Source organism: Thamnophis elegans, chromosome 5 (genome assembly GCF_009769535.1).
Source record: "Thamnophis elegans isolate rThaEle1 chromosome 5, rThaEle1.pri, whole genome shotgun sequence".
NCBI lineage: Eukaryota > Metazoa > Chordata > Lepidosauria > Squamata > Colubridae > Thamnophis > Thamnophis elegans.
Genome location: NC_045545.1, coordinates 49,058,140 through 49,078,715, shown reverse-complemented (window position 1 = coordinate 49,078,715; position 20,576 = coordinate 49,058,140). Strand labels below are relative to the sequence as shown.

Sequence of the window (20,576 nt, the reverse complement as noted above, 5' to 3'; positions counted from 1 at the left end):
AACAACAAATGGCTGTGCTGTGGTAGATGAGATCATTTACTCCCAAATATTTGCATCTAAATATCTGGATGTGTAGGCACTTGGATTCTAAATATGTCCTGTTTGGATTACCAGAAGGTTGTAGCATCCCCAGGAGAAAACATATTTACAATTAGCAATAGTAATAGAACTTAGACATGTATACCACTTCTTAGTGCTTCATAGCCCTCTCAAAGTTTACAGAGTCAGCATATTTTCCCCAACAATCTGATTCCTCATTTTACCGACTTTGGAAGGATGGAAGGCTGAGTTAACCTTGAGCCAGTCAGAATCGAACTCTTGGCTGTCAACAGAATTAGCCTGCAATACTACATTCTAATCACTGTGTTCCCAAGTCTTTTATTCAATCATTATTCTATTTAAATGAGGAATTCCTTCTTAATAGCTCTTCTTCCTTCATTCCTTCCTCATTAATAAAGTATCTTCTTTGATTAAAAAAAATATTTTCTCTCCCAATTAGTTATTCCTTTACATCTTCTAAAGTCCTCACATTCTCACATTGTATGTTTTTAATATACTGTATGGGCTTTCCTTCAGCCTACTTATTACATCTATTTATCTTTCCACTGCAATCCCCTTACAATCTGTCTCCCTGATTTATTCTCTCCCTAGCTAGTTATATGAGTTTCCTGCTTCCTAATGTTATTGGGATTTATTTGTGCAATTCATGTGATTTTGTTTTAAGGTGATGTTTGGAGGGAGGGGAACAACAACAAAAACTCTTGACTTAAGGCAGCTCATTAAGCAAACCACTGTAACTAAAGATTTCATTATGCTTATCATCTGGTAACATTCTACTGTATGTCATAAACTTCCTTTAGTATGACTGGGAGTGCCCATTTGCTCCTACAGCCGAATAGCTTTTCTTCATTGAAGTTGTCTTTTATATTAGGCATATTTTAAAACACCTCTAAGACAAAAGTGAGGACAAAAATATTTTACAAATGCACAAGTGATTAAGCTTCCCATTTTAACATGGAGAAACGGCCTTTTGGATGCTTGGATTTAGAGGCCATTTATATTTTCCACTCCATGAGAAATCTGTAAAAAGTGGATAAAGGAGAACAGCAACTAGATTGTTTCTATGATTCTGAATTCCAAGCTCATCCATACATGGAGAAGATCTTGAAATAAACAACAGTGTTTTATTTCCTGAAGAAATCTTATTTTGTGCTCACTCTTGAGATATATGCAGGGAGAAGGAATTTTTAATAGTTGAGATATAGATACAAGGAGAAGGAGGTACATAACCATTTGTTTCTCCTTGGGAGCATGGTTTTTGTTCTCCAGCAAAAGAAGAAGATGAAAGGAAGAGGGACTGACTTCTGGTTCAGATGAAGACCAACTTGAGTAGAACTATGTCATCTTCCACCCCTGAGGAATGGACATTTGAGTAACTGCAGTTTTTAATATTTTATACTTTTCTTTCATTGAGATCTGGAAGAATCTGTGCAGTTGTCTTCTATCATGAATATACATGCAAGCATGCAGAAAGAAAACCAAAGGAGTGAGCAAAAGTAACAGTTCTCAATCTCTTAGCAGTGCTTTCTTGGCCCTGAACAGATGGCACAAATGCCTAATCAGGCCCCAGCTGCCTTTGTTTTGAAGAACTGTCTTGCACTCTGCCCTGCCCCTTCTCCCCCACAGGGTGCATCCCTTGCTGTTCCTCTGTAACCTTTCACTGTGCAGATGAGTGGCAGAGATATTAGTGCTGATCACTGACAGTATTCATCAATGATAATGATCTGTCTGCAAAAAGCACCCAGAACAAGTACTGGAACAGCAGATATTGTCCCACTCAGCTTGCTGTGTAGCTGCAGGTGTTGTCATGGTAAGATGGTCAACAAAACAGTTTAGAGGGCAGTGGGGCACCCAATCTTGTTTCTTACAACAAATGCATCATGTTCCATCATTTTCCACAAAGAAATTTTCACTGAACACAATCTTTTTCTAGTTTCACTAAAAACTGAAGTTCTATAGCCACTTATGAGGGAACAGAGTGGCTTATAGTTTGATACTGGTATTGGTGAGACAACAAAATATGATATTGAAATTTTTTGATGAATAGATAAAATCTTCAGATTAGGACTCACAGAACTACAGAAACATGCCAATCGATAACATGGCTTACCAGATTCTGTACACGTAAGCATTGGAGATCTGATAACAAAGACTTTTTAGGCATCTTTTAAAAAAATACTTTCAACATATAACATGCTAATAGCAAGCACTGTAGAAATAAATGTACACAGCCCAGAGGAGTGTTCTTTCTGGTTGGGTCACGTATTGTACCTAAACCGTATAAAGTATAAACTGACATCTGTTGTCAGGGTTCCAAATAGCATCCAAAAGTAAATCAAAGTCCAAGGCAAAGTATTGCTCCAAATTCCAATTTATTAAGAGAGCCATGTTGACACATCTGGGAAAGCCTGAATCCAAAAGCTTCCCGGTTTTCCCCACCCAGTTGAAAGTTCAAGATCTTGCCCCCCCCCCCCCCGCAAGTCCATCACATAGTCCAATCTTCCACTGCCATGTTGGCAGTTCCATCCATCAAGCTCCGGTCAGGTGCAGAGGTGCAAAGACAAAGGATGACCTTGGCTTTTTTAGAAAGAATTTTGTTATGACTACATCGCATCTCACTCCTACAATCCCCTCTCCCATTTTCCCATTATAGAAAATGCATAGTAGAATAATAGAAAGTGTGGCAGGCCAAAAATCCAAAAGAAAGATGGCTGCAGGCCTGACACTCTGTTTAATCATAAAAGGGCTGAAACAGTCCACCCAAATTAATGTATCATGTTGTTAGTGTGAATTTTAATTTTAGCCCTTGCCCCTGCCTATACCATATAATGTAATGAGTAATGCAACCATCCCTACTTCTTCTCTACTTTTGGTTGTTCCACTCTCATTTTTTTATTTCCATCTCTCATAGTAGAAGTGGATGCAAAATAAAGAAAAATAGGAGAAACTATCAACCTGATCAGGTATTACCTGAGCAAGAGAGCAGATTAATGATTTAGAGCTCATCTGATTGCTAGACTTCCATCCTTACACTTGATATACAAACAGAGCAGGGGTGGGTTCTGGCAGGCACTACTATGTGCGTGTGCTCAGTGCAATAAAAATTGTTCTGCTCATGCACAGAAGCGAAAAACAAGATGGCAGTGCCTATGGTGCTGCCCCGGAGAACCTGTTCAGGAAGTGGCAGGCCTGGGTTGCTGCTGGTTCCAGCGACCCAGGCCACCAAACCACTACCAATTTGTCTGAACCAGTCTGAATAGTAGGAACCAATCACTGAAACAGAGGTAGAAAGTGGGGGATGTCATTGTGAGGCCTGCTTTGGTTCTTATAACTTTCTTCTTGGCTCAATATATAAAGTAAGCAGACAACAAAACCACACTGATACTCACTTCTATGGGAGTTCCTTAATGAGATTTGGTCTTTAGAAATTGGAAAGTCAAAGTGTTTTATGACAGGGAGATCGACATTATCATCTAATTGCTGCAGATCATCAAGCATATGTTCAAGGTGTTCCCTACTTGTTTTGCTACTATTCTGCAATGAGGTTAATTTTATTATATGGCCATAGTCTTGCTGAGACTATTCTCCGGGGTCTATTACGACCTATGCTAAGAAGGAAGAGGTAATATAAAGAATTGAAGAAAACACTGGTCACGGTTAGAAGGGGCAGAGTTTGGCAGGATAAGCAAGCTTTCCCAGTAGGCAACCTTAAGACAGTCAAGCATCAGATGCTGAGATGTGGGAGCAACACTGTCATGTGCCATGCAAACTCCTACATGCCCATTAAATTCAACTGCGAATTTAGTCAGGTTTGCTACATGGATTGAATAGAGCTCCATCCCTTTTTTTCATTCCTTGGTCTGACCCTGAGATCTAGTCTGCATCATGCTGATAGTGTAAGGCAACAGAGGAAAAGTATAGGAGAAAATAAAATGTAAAATACAGCATAAATTTGGAATTGAAGACAATCAGCTCCTGATACTTCTTGATGACCTCTCTATATCCAGGTTCTTTCAGTTCTTTCATTTCATGATATTAGTTCTTTAAGATTCACTTAACACAGTAAAATATGTTATTATTTTCTGTCTACATCTATGTGGTTGAATGCTGAGCTGGGATTACTACTTTTGGTAAATAAATGATAGTAGGTCATCATGGACTGGCATTTGCATGGATTTATTGCTCAATGATTTAGACAGAGAACATATTCTAAGAGGAATGTAATTATATGCAGGCAGATTTGATGGCAGGTCTGTCTAATGCCTTCTGAAAGCAGTTTTTATGTACGAAGTGGAACTGATTGACTGTCAAGAAAAGGACCTTTCTTTTTCTTTGGATTAGATGCTGCTAAAAGTTTGATCAAGTTTATATCATTGGTACCAATACATGAACTAACAGGGTATGCCCATATATTTATGCTCCCTATATCTGTCAGTATACTCATTTACATTATGAAGTTGCTCAGAGATCTCATTTAAATTATTCAATTCATGTGGCTGCTCATCTTGCACAAGTGATGATGGGTAGTGAATATAGGTTAAGTTAGGTTAGGTTAAGTTTATTTATAGGCCACCCTTTTCCCTGAGGGGACTCAGGGCGGCTTACAACTTATATAGGAAGGGGAAACATACAAAGACATATAGGACAATACATAATTAAAAGAGTTAAAACAACATTCATTCAACATTCGGGTGGGGATGGAATATAATCTTTAACCCCAGGCCTGACGGGATAGCCAGGTCTTGAGGGCTGTGCAGAAGGTCTGGAGGGTGGTGAGGGTACGAATCTCCACGGGGAGATCGTTCCAAAGGGTCGGAGCTGCTACTGAAAAGGCTCTCCTCCGCGAATATAGTTGAAAACATTAATGTAATAGCAATAGTAAAGAAGCTACCATATTTATCGGACTATAAGATGCACCAGAGTATAAGACGCACCGAGATTTTGAAGAGGTAATTTTTTTTAAAAGGTTTTTGCGCTCTGCAGGCTCCCAAACCTTCTGCACACTTCATTTTTGTGAAAAATGGGGCATGCAGAGAGTTTGAGAGGCTTGCAAAATGTTCCTGGGGGCTGGGGGGGGGGCACAAACGAGCAAAAAACAACCCGGTTTTCACTCATTTTTGTCCTGCCCAGCACACAGGAATACTTTGCAGGCCTCCCCAAACCTCCTGCAAGTCCATTTTTACAAAGGTGGTGGGGTTTCAGGAGGCCAAAATATATGTATTCAGTGTATTAAGACGCCCCTAGATTTTTCAGCCTCTTTTTTTTGGGGGGGGGGGGGAAGGTGTGTATACATTTCCAAAAAATACAGTATACAAGAATAAAATTAAAAGAATGTCAGCTGAGGATAACCATCAACAATAATTAACAATAACTCATAGCGTCACCTAATTTTCCAACCTGCATGTGTGGGAGGACACCCCAAATCTTAAGGGCCTTCTAATTTTGTGTATGTGACCAAACACTCTGCTTTCTATAGCATTGCAGGAGAGATTTAGAAAAGGAATGGATATTCTTTTATGATCTGAAATCAATATTTACCGCTTACTTTAAACCAATTTGATTTTGGCCATTCTGCATGACAACAAACTGCCTAATTTTCATTATAGAGTTATATAGTAAGGATATATAACTTGGCAGAGTCTAAATGGGCATAGTAATGTCTAGATAACCTTGGATGACCTTAAAAGCTAAACAAGGTCAGATCTAGTTAATATTTGGATAGAAGATAATGAGGAAGAAGTTGCAGAAACCTAATTTTATCCTAATATTACAAATGAGGCTTCCTTGAGTGGGTAGCATCTCTTATTTACCTTCTATATGCCTGTTTCTAGCAAAGAAACTACTGGTAAATCTGAATGTGATTTCTAGCAAATCTGCAAAAAGCAACTAAAAGGCTCTTGCTTTCTAAGATGAGTTGCTTATGTAAAAATGAAAAAAAAGTAGATTTTAGTTTGAGGGAACAGAGGTGAACTGAGTTTTGATCTGAATCAGATGCCCAGAGTCCTTCTACTCCTTGTTTCCTGATGTATGTTTACTCATTTGCAGCACTTTCCAGTGCTCTTTCTGTAGCTAATAAACTTCGAAGTTCTCCCCCCAAAAAACCTGTTGGGCAATTTTGCAAGATACCTTTACATATTAAACTAGATGTATGTTTGATAATCAATATGCCATCCAATGTCATTCTGTTTTTCTTTCTGGAACTAAGTACTTTGCTTCTTGTAGGTATTGCTGGAACTCAGTGACATTTAATGGAATGGAGATGCTCCAGGCCGCTATGATATTTATCAGTACCAGATCAAGAATGCTACACCCGAGTATAAAGTTATTGGGCACTGGGCAGATCATCTAAACTTAAAGTAAGTCAGTTGGTTATATCTGAACATTTCTGGGAATTAACTTTCTGTCTTTTCAACTTCAGAATTTTAAGAAAGAATCACAATTGTACTCAGGAAACCCAATAAATCAAGAACATTGATCAAAATGGGCTTATTTTTTTAATTCAGGCTATCTGTATATAGACATCAAAGAGAGATCATACAGAAGAAGATTTGAGTTTAGCTCTCGCACTGCTGTATAATCTCATTCAATAATACAATCCAATGTACCCCATTTCTAACTATCTTTTAAAGACTAGGCTGCAAAAAATATTACAATTGGAAGTATCACCCAAGCAAACATAAATTTAAGGTTCAGTCCCAGGGACAAATAAATATAGCATATTTGCTTTCCCTCATTTGTTTTAAATCATTAAAGGCGCTTGCCCTTGACCTCAACTATTTCAGAGCAATACATTTCAATATCGAAATTAACATTTAACAGGTGAAACTTAGGTAAATAATTTTGAAATTTTATGCAAACTTTTGTTTCTTTTTTAATGAGCAGGTATTCAGAATTGGCTCGGTAGCTGTGCACAATAAAATGAAATAATATAGAAACTGAAGTGGGAGTTACAATCAGTCAGTGTGTGCATACAGCTTTGAAATAACCTTAAGAAGGAAAAAAAAGATAAATAGATTATGCAGCCACAATGAGAGGTGGCAAAGTACAAAGCTTGAACTGTTTACTGTAGTTTAGCAAGGTCACTGTGAGTGGTCCTTGTTAGTAAAGGCTGCAGCAGGTAAATTGCAAAACTCAAGGGTCTGTCTTGGGAGAGGAAGAATTTCTGCAGGCTTTCAAAAACAACCCTTTCAGCTTTAGGGTATTCTAGGGCAGAAGAACTGTAAATAAGGAGCAACACACATATTAAATGGATAAACTATTGATTAAAAGCAATCATTTTGTGCTACTTGGGTAGACATTCTGACCTAGGCTTAGGTAGGTTGCTGAGATTCTTGCTTTCACCCCCCTCTCTGCTGCAGATGGAGCGCCTGCATTGGCCTGGAGGAGGAAATCGTGTGCCCACCTCCATATGCAGCCAGCCATGCAAACCAGGCGAAAGGAAGAAGCTGGTGAAGGGCATTCCATGCTGCTGGCACTGTGAGCGCTGTGATGGATACCAATATCAGCATGATGAGTTCCATTGCAAGGTGTGCCGTCTCAGTGAGCGCCCCAATGAGAACCACACTGGCTGCATCCCCATCCCCATTGTTAAACTTGAGTGGAGCTCTCCTTGGGCTGTGGTGCCAGTTTTCATTGCCATTGTGGGCATCATTGCCACCCTCTTTGTGGTGGTGACATTTGTGCGCTACAATGACACACCCTATTGTCAAGGCCTCAGGGCGGGAAACTAGCTATGTGCTGCTGACGGGTATCTTTCTTTGCTATGCCACCACCTCCTGATGATTGCTGAGCTGACTGGGCACCTGCTCGTTGCGGCGTGTCTTTCTGGGCCTGGGCATGAGCATCAGTTACGCTGCCTTGCTGACCAAAAACCAATCGCATCTATCGCATTTTGAGCAGGGCAAGAAGTCGGTCAGTGCTCCACGCTTAATCAGTCCTGCTTCCCAGCTGGCCATCACCTTCAGCCTCATATCTCTGCAACTCCTAGGGGTCTGCATCTGGTTCATTGTGGACCCTTCACACTCTGTCATCGATTATGAGGACCAGCGGACTACAGACCCCGCTTTGCCCGGGGAGTCCTTAAGTGTGACATTTCGACCTATCCCTCATCTGTTTGCTTGGATACAGCATGCTGCTCATGGTAACCTGCACTGTGTATGCTATAAAGACTCGTGGGGTTCCTGAGACCTTTAATGAAGCCAAGCCCATTGGGTTTACCATGTACACTACTTGCATTGTGTGGTTAGCCTTCATTCCTATCTTCTTTGGGACATCACAGTCAGCGGAGAAGGTAATGGCCATGAGAGGGCAGAGGTGGGCAGGACGAGTAAGTCTTCCATTCTGTTCCAGGTCTTCCAGTGATGAAATGTGCCTGGCATGTTTGAATCTGTAGACTTTTGATCTGGTAACTTGATAGCATTCAGGGGCTATTGAAATTATACTTTTTCTGCTTTGGGGGTTTCCATATATTATTTTTTACTGCTTTGGTTTTCCAACATATGGAAACTTACCTTGGTTTTTTTTTCTGGGTTACTTTTCTCTTTTTCTTTTTTCTGTTCTCCATTCCCTTGTACTTGAAACATTATTTTGGTTTCTTATTTTCTTCCTTTTACACTCCCTTCCCTCATTCCTTAGCAATTCTTGGTTTTGGAAGACAGGTATCATTGTCTATGGAATATTCACTATATTACCAAACATGTAAAGGGATTGTACCATCTTTGAAAATCCAAGATTTCAAGGAGGAAGAGGTAAAAAAAGTGAGGGCTTCCTTCTGGACAACCCCATTTCTATGAATTTTTGAATGCTTTGGGATGATTGAAGTATGGTTTCCAGACAGTAGCAACCTCAGGCTTTCAGATGCAGACTAATGCAAGATTAACAAATAAGTGCACGTATGTCATAAATTTGTAATTTATGTCTATTATCTTTATAATGAGTTATAAAAGAGTCATACCCACTAGAAAATAGCAGTGATTTTTTTTATTATAACAAGGTATATAGGGATAATAGATGAGAGATGTGTTTTTTTATTTTCTCTAGCTTCTAATGACTATATTATTATTCCTTGTGTAGTTTTGATTTGTACTTTGGTTACTCTACTTTTGAAGGTGCAGATAGAAACACAGAAACATTAAAAAAAACAATGGCAGAAAAAGACCTCGTGGTCCCATCGACTCTGACTTTTTAAAATAATTAATTAATTAAGTTTGAATTATGTTTTGATATTTTTTTTTTTGTCAGATAATGCCCATATGTGTTTATCCCAAGCATGCTTATAATGAGTGATGTATGTACGTTCCAAGCTAACATTACTTTTGAACTTCCCTCCTCTCAGGGATATGGAACCTGTCTTCTTGATTTTTGTTTAATATTGAAAATACTATCTTCTAGAACCTTATTCACACCCTTAATATAAAGGTTTCAGTCATGTTATCCCCTTTCCTTCTGTCTTCCACGCTATACATATTTAGTTCCTCCTGTCTCTCTTCTCAGACCTTGTACCATTTTTGATAACACGATAGTGGATCATGCTGGAAAAACTGAACCCTTTCCCAAAACTATTCTTTAATTCTCCCTCTCTTTTTACAGCTGGTAGTTATAATTATAGCAGTTATAACTATAAAATCTAGCAGTTATAACTATAAAATCTAGCCACATCACCCGAGAATATGGTGATGGTGAAAGACCCAATCATTGGTTGTATTTGAAGCATGAGAAAATGAATGAAAATCTTATGCTAAATTGATTTGGAGATTATAAACTCTGCTTCTACCTAACTTTGTGTTTCAATTTACTGACAATAGGAAAATGCCTGATCCAAAATCACTTTCATGGGGTGGGCTTGTTACTTCAGGAATCTGATTTGCAGGAACTGCAGGAATCTGATTTGCCAGTAGAAGAGTTATGGGGCTGTTCTCTGCTGTGGCTGCTAGGTATGCAACTGGCCAAGAGCCCAGCACTGAGTTCAATATGACATTAAGAGAGGGCAATAACATTGTGCGATATCCTGCATAACATCCATCTCCTGTCCTGGATCTTCAATCTGAGCAAAGTATGACTGAGTGAAGATCAAATGCCTTCAGGCGGCACTGTTTCAGAGGCAGTGATCAGGAAAAGCATAGCAGTTCTGGCATGTAACTGTTCAATATTCTGCATGATCAACATGTCTTACTCCCAAAACACCATTTTAGTTGAACATAACCAATTTTCTATCAGCAGAACATGGCCTCTTGACAAGGGTTTACATTTTTTAAAAACTAAATATATCAAGGCCTGAAGAAATCTGAAAACCAAAATTAAGAGTACTCTAATATTTTCCTATTCCCTAAAGGGAGACGGTGGCTCAGTGGCTGAGATGCTGAGCTTGTCGATCAGAAGGTAGGCAATTCAGTGGTTCAATCCCTAGCGCCGCCTAACGAGAGTGAGCTCCTGTTACTTGTCCCAGCTTCTGCCAACCTTGCAGTTCAAAAGCATGTAAAAAATGCAGGTAGAAAAATAGGGACTACTTTGGTGGGAAGGTAACAGCGCTCTGTGTACTTTCGGTATTTAGTCATGCCTGCCACATGACCACAGAAATGTCTTCAGACAGTGCTGGCTCTTCGGCTTTGAAACAGAGATGAGCATCCCCCCTATAGGCAGGAATGACAAGCGCTCACATGTGGGGGAACCCTTACCTTTATCTTTACCTTTATCTTTACCTAATATTTCCTAAGCATATCACATAAAACAGAACCCTCCCAGTATGGTTGATAAAGTGTATGAGATCTGAGATCAAGACTTTCCTTGTGCTTTATAATTGTTAATAAATGTACTCACTCAAAAGTCATTAATCTAATTTTATAAACAATAGCACTCTGTTTTTCAAATTTATCTACTAGTGTCACATTAATTTACTACATAGGTTTCTTCTTCTAGCCTATTATTATCAGTACTAACAGGTGAAGAAAATCTGCCAGAGTGGATAGAGAAAAGCATCCATTCACTCATTCATCCTTCAGTGTATTCCTCTCTCAGCTGGAATGTTGTTGGGATTTTAATTAATACTCGAGCAGTTTAGCAACACAGAGTTGTTATGACTGATTACATTGCTGTGAATAAGGTGGTATATCTTGCAGCAGCCAGACTCCCAAAGAAAAATGATGCCATTATTTTGATCCTAAGCTCTCTTGGGCCCTGTCTCCCTGCCAGATCAGGTGGTTGTTGGAGTGTGACCCATTAGCTAATCAATAGTAAACACTACCTGGCAGGCAATGGGGGTCTGTGAAGCTTGATTCCCAGTTGGTGTAGAGCAGTGAATGCCAGAAATGTGATATCTATTTGGATGAGTGTTCTTCTATGCTCTATAGCTTCACAGGAAAAGGCATTATTTGGGGTCCTGAGCATTCCTGATCTCATATCTCTCAACATCTGCACAAATGCAAGTTTATTAAGGAGGATGTGGTCCATCAATTACGCATGCTATGCACACTTTATAGGGAGAGGAATTTTTCTCTGTGACATGACTGCAAATTATCTTGCATTGGTGCCTGATGCTACATGTTCCTTTAATAAGGCTTGGTTGATTTATTTAACATAATAAAATAAAAGGTATTATATTATGATGAATGAGATGAGGGGTTTTATAGCTACCTACCTGACATTTTCTGGTTCTTTTTATAATTAGGTGGATCTAACTGTTTTGATAAAAAAAATATAGATTTTTTTTTACGTGATAATAACCATACGTTTTTCAGAGGAAAAGGGCCTTTGCGGTTATTTATTTCTGCTCCTGTGGATCTGATGTTGTTTAAAGAATACTATTATACACTAAATTAGTCTAGAGAAAGAATTTTCAAACTTTTTCAGGACATGGAACCTGTAAGAAAATTGGCTTCATTTGAATGATGTTTCTCCCCTTAGACTCTCAGAGAATTCCATCAAATTCTTATTGAACTCTAGGATTCTGCAGAACAACAATTTGAAAATCTTAGTACAGAGGACCCTTGATCAGGTAGAAGCTTTTTTTCTCTGCCTAATATTATCTTATTTTTATTTATTTTATTTATTTATTAAGTGTTTGCTGCCCATCTTGCCACAAGATGACTCTGGATGATTACAACTTTAAATTTAAAAGTTCTTTTCTGCTTGGAAGGATATTGGAGTGTTTATCAGGATTAGGATGTGGAAATAAAATATACTCTGTAATTTATTAGTTTCTGAAAGAAAGCTTTTATATTTATATTTGTTTAAAAATGTCCTTGTCAAGCTCTAGCACATCAGCAAGAATTGAGTGACAATCAACTTTGTAGTTAAGTTTTCATTTCCCCCAAGTCTTACATTCATTTCACCACATTTCTGCCTCAGTTTGCAATTTCTTTTCGTAAGAAAACAAGCCTGCATAAAAGTGCATATGTTATTTGTGGGCATTTCTCAAACTATGCACATTTTTGAACATTTGCAAACATGGCCCCATTAATAATGCATTTTGGTACTTGTCTTTATATGGATGCTTCTGGTATGTGTTCCTGCAGTATCCACATTTTTTGCATTAAAAGGCAAACTGAGTTAATGTCTTTCTGATCCATAGTGAGAATCCACATATTGGTAGGGACACTTTGATAGTCACCTAAAACCTACATCAGCTGCCATCATCTTTGTTTCTGAAGGGTTAGGCATATGCATAAGCCTGTTATATGTTATAGCAGTAATTGTATTGTAAGGAACTGGTTGTATTGAAGATTCCATTCTGTTCTCTTACTCAGCCAGTAGCTCTTTCTATTAATGAAACTTGTGATTACAGAACCTTCTTTCACAGAAGTGGAACAAGTTTAAGTACAGCAATGGATACAGCTGAATTTCATGACTGATTTCCTGGCCTAGATTTCATTCTGTTTTGGCTCCCCATCCGGTAGGACCTTCTACATTTGCTTCTCATTGCTGTAACCAAGGCCTGAAACAGTCAGTTTCAGCTGAGCAGCAACTTAGACTTATCTGATGTGTTTGCTTAGGCTTTAATTAAAAAAAGTTCTCACAGCACTTCATGTAGCATCAGCAAAAAACACATAAATCATATCTCAATCTTTATTCCTGCCAAACAGAAGTATGGTAGAAGCACTATTGGATCTATTCATGGGGAGGAAAATGTGTCCAGTCAAACTCCTATATGTATATCAGTGGTGGGTTCCAGATCCTGTTGCGACCAGTACGGGCCCCGGCATGCACCACATGAATGCGAACAGTGTGCGTGCACACATGCGCAGCACGCACATGCATACTTGCCTCTTGCAATGCCTCTGTGAGCCTCCACAACATTCCAGCTGCTCAGTGGAGCATCGCGCAGGTGCAGTGCACTCTGTGCACGTGTGTGGAAGCGCAAAAGAACTCAAATATAGGTAAGGAGCTCGGGTGGGAATGGTACCCAGAATGGTACCCAGTGCTCCGGGCAGGTACTGGTACGCCCTTGCCGGGGCGTACCGCCTGCAACCCACCACTGATGTATATGTATTATTGTATGTATGTGTGTATGGAAGAAGAAAATATACTTTTGGTATCTACAGAATCCTTGAGTTAGCATCAGATTTACTCAATTGGCTGTGGAGAAAAAAAAATCTTACAAATAATTGGCATATGGTAGTAAACATATAAAAAAATCTGAATCATGCTCCAGAAAATATGGAGCAGGCATTTTGCACTCTTTTCCAACCCTGTTCTGGTCTCTTGGTTTTGATTTGACTTGCTTATTTATTATTTGATCTATTATCTTCAGTACTATTACCAGACATTTTTTAAAAAATATGAATCCAACCCAAATCTCCAAAGACTGAATGAATAATATATTACAGGGTTTTTTTAAATGTTTAAAAGGCTGCAGAAGCTATTAATAAAAACAAAAAGTTCTAGAACTGATCAAAAGGCAAAGCTCTTATGACTCTCTCCTCCTCCTCCTCCTCCTCCTCCTCCTCCTCCTCCTCCTCCTCCTCCTCCTCCTCCTCTTCTTCTTCTTACAGAAACCCAATACATGTTTGTAGACACCATTTGACACCCCCCTCCCCAATATATTAAAGAGACCATATTCTTATGGATAGAGGTCTTGAGCTTTGATTTTCTGTGACACATGGATTTTTAATACGGATTTGAAGCTGAAGAATGATGAAGGAAATAAATGCAGCATCGTCACAAAGTCTTTTGTAATAATTTTGTATTATAGTAGCATCACATAATTAGCTGCCCATTGCTTTCTGGCCAGGCTCTGAATCTTCCCTTGAATTAACTTCAAGTAAATTTGGAGCTGTGCCCAAAATTAAATGTGTAAATCAAATTGCAACGTTTCTTTTGGAAAGAATAATGTAACACCAAATTGAAGCATTATTAAATTTGGGGATCAGTTCCAATCTACTATACAGTAGGGTTCAGCAACTAAGCCATATCAAAGTACAGGAGTAAATCTAGTAGTAAGTTAAGAATTAAAAGAAACGTGGCAGGCTTTCTGTTTTGATGAAATGGCAGTGTATAAACTAACAAGAAAGCAGGGACTGTTTTTAAAGAGATTACTTCTCGAAACAAAAGTTTCCTTAAAGCCAGTTTAATATGCTTGGTGTAGTGTGGGTAATAAAGATGGGAATTATAATGACTGTAGATTACGTGCAAGGTTGCTCACCTTTTTGCTGCAACTTGTGATGGAATAATTTAGGGTTGCTGAAAGCTAGCTGTCAAGTTGCAATTGAAAAAGAGGCTTTGGCTCATTTGGAGGACTGGTAATATGCAGTTTCCTTTTTCTATTCCATTGCTAACAAGCTGATTAGAAGCCTTTGTAGTAATTCACCTAGCTCTCTTGAGACCTTATACCCAACACCTAATAATAAAGACAATTCCTGTTTTTTATTTAAGACAAATTCCCAGGAGCTGGAATATGTCGTCAACAAGATCTTTTTTTCTCTAGGAAAGACTGGCCCAGCATATTCTGAGGTTTAAATGCCCAAATGACACACCCTACATGGAAAGGCCAATTATAGAAATAATTGAATTTTAATTCCAATGTATCTTTCCTTTAATTTCAAAAATAAAAGATACAGGTATTCCTCAACATATGACCACAAATTGAGCTCAAAATATCTGTTGCTTAGTGAGACATTTGCTAAATGACTTCTGCTCCATTTTACAACTGTTGTTACAACAGCTTAACAGTTTTATGTGATCACTGCAGTTGTTAAGTTTGTAACACAGTTGTTAAGTGACTCAGGCTTCCCCATTGACTTGTCAGAAGGTTGCAAATAGTGATCACATGACCCCAGGACACTGCAACCATCATAAATATGAGTCAGTTTCCAAGCATCTGAACTTTGCTCTTATGACCACGGGGATACGGCAGCAGTCATAAATGTGAAAAATGGTCATGTCACTTTTTCAGTGCTGTTGTAAGTTTGAATGGTCACTAAATGAACAATTATAAGCCGAGGACTACCTGAAGCTGATATCTTAGAAATTAATCTAGGTTTAGATTTATACATGTTTAATTCAGTCTGCATAAAGAAAAGCTGTTTGACCCATATAGATGATTGTTGTGGCTGGGTAGTTTGGGTTTCACCTGAGATATAAGGCAGATGATTGCCCCATCTTGTCCCCCAAGCTTTTGTTCTCCAATAATTGCAGTTGGATAATCAATAGTGTGACCTAACATACTGGATTCTATTTAGCGAGATCCAGTTTCAGGTCAACCTGGAGCTAGATGACTTTGGGTCAGTCCTTTATTCTCAGCACAATTTGTCTCCTGAACTTCTTGTAAAGCTAAAATGGAGGGAAAGGTAAGATGCTCATATTAAAATAAATGTCCTTAATTTTTTAAATACTTTAAAATGCCACTTTAAAAAAGTGAGTAAAATACAAAATTTCACAAAAAATAAATTTGCCTTCTCTTGAGCTTTTTCAAGACAATTTGAATAGTTACAGTATGAGATATTATCTAAAAATGCTCTAATTGTTACTGCTGCAAAATATTAGCAGTGTATCCCTAGGATTTAGGTAATTTTGAATACAAGACTGTTTTTGAGGCATAAAACTGTTATTTGGTTGCAAAATAGCACTCTGGGCATATTTAGATTTTAATCTGCTGCTGTTCTGGGTTTGGGACAATTTAAGTCTCAATTGGCTGAAGAAAAGTGTGCCTGCTATCTATATATATAGCAGCCCAGAGTTATCTTGTGGTGACACACAAATTTAATAAATAGATATATATTCATACAAAGTAAGTTTAAATTTATATACACACAATTAAAGTTCGGTGGCATACAGGTAATCATCAATTTATAACCACAATTAAACCCAAACTTTCTGCTGCTAAATGAGACATTTGTTAAGTGAATTTTGCCCCATTTTACAACCATTCTTGGCACAGCTGTTAAGTGAACTTAACAACACTGCAGTTGTTAAGTTAATAACATGATGGTTAAGCGAATCTGACTTTGCTTATCACAAGGTCTCAAAAACTGATCGCTGGGACACTGCAATTATCATAAATCTACATTGCAACCATCATCAACATGTTGCCAAGTGTCTGAATTTTGATCACATGACCTGTTCTTGAGGCACTAAGGGGTGTCAAACTCGTGGCCCAAAGGCTGGAAGCGTCACACGCTGACCATGCCCACCCCGGTTTAGCAAAGGGGAAAAAAGTTGTGATACATCACGTGATGACAATGTGACACTGTGAGTTTGACACCCCTGCACTAAACCATGGAGATGTTGCAATGGTCGTAAGTGTGAAAATTGATCATTAGTCACTTTCTTCAGTGCTGTTGTAGCTTTGAATGATCATTAAATGATCTGTTGTAAATTGAGGACTACCTGTAGACACTTAATAAATTATGTTTTGTTACATAGTTAACCAGATGTTTAGGCAGTTTTGTCCACCTATTGAGTGTTTTCCAAGGACCTAGGATAAGGAGATATTATGTTCTGAAGTTGTTAAAGGTATCATAGCAAGATGTAAACTGTTCCAAGTAAAGCTGCATTTTGTAATTGACTGATGGTGATTTTGTCAATGCTGACGGTGCTCAGGTTTTGGGGATTGCATTCAAGGAACCTATTACTATCTGCACTATCTTTGGTTTCTTTTGTTGCAGTCATTCTACTTCTATTTGCAGATCTTTGTTTATTATGATTATAGTACCAAATGCAGGCATAGCAACCAAAACTAAAAAAATGAAATAAAAGAATAAAATAAAATCTTTCTTTCTACCCTTTGTATACTACTACTACTACTACTACTACTAATAATAATAATAATAACAACAACAACAACAACAACAATAGTAACAATATAATAATACAATCATAATCATCACAATACCAGGTGATAGCAGGGTCGACGAGAAGGAATATGAAAAATCCTGAAATACCAGGACTTAAAAATTGAAATTCAACGATTATGGCACAAACCAGCAATGGTAATTCCAGTGGTAATTGGCACACTGGGTGCTATTCCAAAAGCACTGGAATTACATTTAAAACAGTTAAAAATTGACAAAATCACCATCAGTCAAATGCAAAAAGCTGCACTGCTTGGATCTGCATGCATATTACGAAAATACGTTACAACGTCCTAGGCCCCTGGGTGGGGCCCGACTAGTAATCAATGCCAAATCTGGCGAAACAACTGGCCGCTGTGATACAATTTATAATAATAATAATATAATAATAATAATAATAATAATAATAATAATGTTTGATCACATACTCATACTCATACTGTTGATCACATACTCAGCTGCTGCAAAAAAATCGCGCAGACTGATTATAAATTGCGGCACAATTCAGTAGCACAAATGATCCATTGGAATTTGTGCAAAAATTATAATATTAAAACAGCAACAAACTGGTGGGAACATCAGCCTGAAAAAGTCACCGAAAATCAGATGGTCAAGATCTTGTGGGATTTCCGTATACAAACCGACAAAATACTGGCGCATAATACACCAGACATCACACTGGTTGAGAAAAATAAGGTCACAATCATAGACATCGCAATACCAGGTGATAGCAGGGTCGCCGAGAAGGAACATGAAAAAATCGCAAGATACCGGGACTTAAAAATCGAAATTCAACGACTATGGCACAAACCAGCAGTGGTAATTCCAGTGGTAATTGGCACACTGGGTGCTATTCCAAAAGCACTGGAATTACATTTAAAACAGTTAAAAATTGACAAAATCACCATCAGTCAAATGCAAAAAGCCGCACTGCTTGGATCTGCACGTATATTACGAAAATACGTTACGACGTCCTAGGCCCCTGGGTGGGGCCCGACTAGTAACCAATGCCAAATCCGGCGAAACAACTGGCCGCTGTGATACAATTGTACAACAACAACAATAATAATAATAATAATAATAATAATAATAATAATAATAATAACTCCACCATTGCCGGTCCCAAGCCCGGATGAGAAAGGAGGAAGGTTGGGATCAGGTTGGCATCTGGTCCCGTAAAAAAAACCCCGCCAACCCATACAATGTGGTAAAAAAAACAAAGAATTCCATACCGCATCGGTCGTCGCGCGGGTTAACAAGGGCCGCGGCGGATGTTGGGGTCCCTGGACATCCGTCGACAAGTGGGCTACAAGTGGACCAGCCAACAAAACGACAAAAATATAGTGCAGATGAAAACCGTGCCATAATGGCCTGTTACTACAACTCAGAGCCAGAAAAAAGAGGCTATTTAAAGCGAATGTATGAATTATGGAAACAACAATATCCAGATTCAAATGTTAGTGAACAACGACTAGCAGATCAAAGGCGATTTATTATACGGAATAAAGTGTTTAGTGAAGTTGAACATGAGGAACTTCAGGCAAATTGCAAAACCCAAAAAACAATATCACAAGCGGAAATAACTGATATTCAAGACACAACTAAAGACATTATAGTAGAACTCCCAGAAGAAGCTCTTGGGGAGGAAATAATATCACCACCACTAGAACCAGTTATCACTGAACCAACTGATGAACTAACTCAAAAACAAAAAGAATTGAAGGATAAGATCATGGAGCATTTTCTGCTTAATGAGGAAAGGCAACGTTTACCATCACTAAAAACTGTGCCAAAGAAAATTTTGGCCCCTATCATGAAAATGGTTAATGCAGTGTTTTCAACAATTGAACCAGGATCCATCTTGGAAACAAACCAGTTAATGTACAGCGCAGCTGTAATAGTCACTAATGAACTAGGCATTAAAATTAAAGTACCTAGTCATACAACAGAAAAAGCATCAAAGCCAAAGTGGAAAATCCGTTTAGAACAAAAAATAAAAAAATTAAGGGCAGATGCTAGTAACTTAAAGAACATGCATGAGCAACGGCTTAAAAACAACAAAATCATAGATCGGCTAATCAGGAGATATAGATTGGATACAAGAAACATCAATGAAGCTGTAGAGATTGTAAAACAGCAGATAACAGCAACAGCTAGAAAAATTGAAAGATATGAGGCACGAATCATCCAATATAAACAAAATCAGCAATTTCGATCAGACTAACGGCGTTTTTATCAAAGTCTTAATGTAAATGGTGACACCAAAAGTGAAAAACCAGAAAAACAGGCCACAGTTGAATTCTGGAAAGAATTGTGGGAAAATGCAAAGGACTACAACAAGGAAGCAAAGTGGATACATGACTTTGAGAAAAGCATTGGCAACAAACAAATGCAAGTATTAGAAATAACAACTGAGATGGTCAAAAATCGAGTTAAAAAGGTAAAGAATTGGACATCACCTGGAAAGGACCAATTACATGGTTTCTGGCTCAAATATCTGACCAGTTTACATGCAATATTGGCCAGGCAACTGAATGAAATTTTACAAAAGGGCCAAATTGATGAATGGTTGACAACTGGAAAAACATACTTGATTCAGAAAGATCCAACTAAAGGAACAACACCTGAAAACTATAGACCAATAACATGCTTGCCAACAACCTTCAAATTACTCACAGGCATTATTGCAGATAACATGATGGATTATTTGGAAACAAACAACATCTTGCCAGTAGAGCAAAAAGGCAACAAAAGAAGGAGCAGGGGCACAAAAGATCAGCTTCTAATTGATAAAATGATATTAGAAAATTGTAAGAACAGAAAAACGAACTTCAATATGGTCTGGATTGATTACAAAAAGGCATTTGACTCACTGCCACATAGTTGGATCATAAAATGCTTAGAAACAACTGGCATTAGCAAAAATATTAATCCTTTACTGAAAAGGCAATGAAACAATGGAGAACTGAGTTGGCAGTAGGGAATGAGAGCTACGGAATGGTTAATATCAAGCGAGGAATTTTCCAGGGTGATTCACTTTCACCTCTTCTCTTCATCATCGCAATGATCCCACTATCAGTAATCTTAAAAAAATGAAATTAGGCTACCAAACAGCCAAAAAAGCTGAAAAAATTTCGCATTTACTATATATGGATGATTTGAAACTCTATGGAAAGTCAGAAATAGAAATCCAATCATTGACAAATACAGTCCGAGTATTCAGCACCAATATTT

General features: G+C 38.2%; 1 protein-coding gene across 1 annotated transcript in view; it reads left to right on the top strand.

Moving 5' to 3' along the window:
- The window catches only part of GRM4 (glutamate metabotropic receptor 4), a 470,882-nt gene that overhangs the window by 267,649 nt on the left and 182,657 nt on the right, over positions 1-20,576 (top strand). Inside the window, 7 exon segments of the mRNA XM_032218566.1 lie at positions 4,782-4,799; positions 6,300-6,308; positions 6,311-6,420; positions 7,419-7,757; positions 7,759-8,119; positions 8,122-8,151; positions 8,154-8,350. Coding sequence (XP_032074457.1) covers positions 4,782-4,799; positions 6,300-6,308; positions 6,311-6,420; positions 7,419-7,757; positions 7,759-8,119; positions 8,122-8,151; positions 8,154-8,350 — 1,064 coding nt within the window.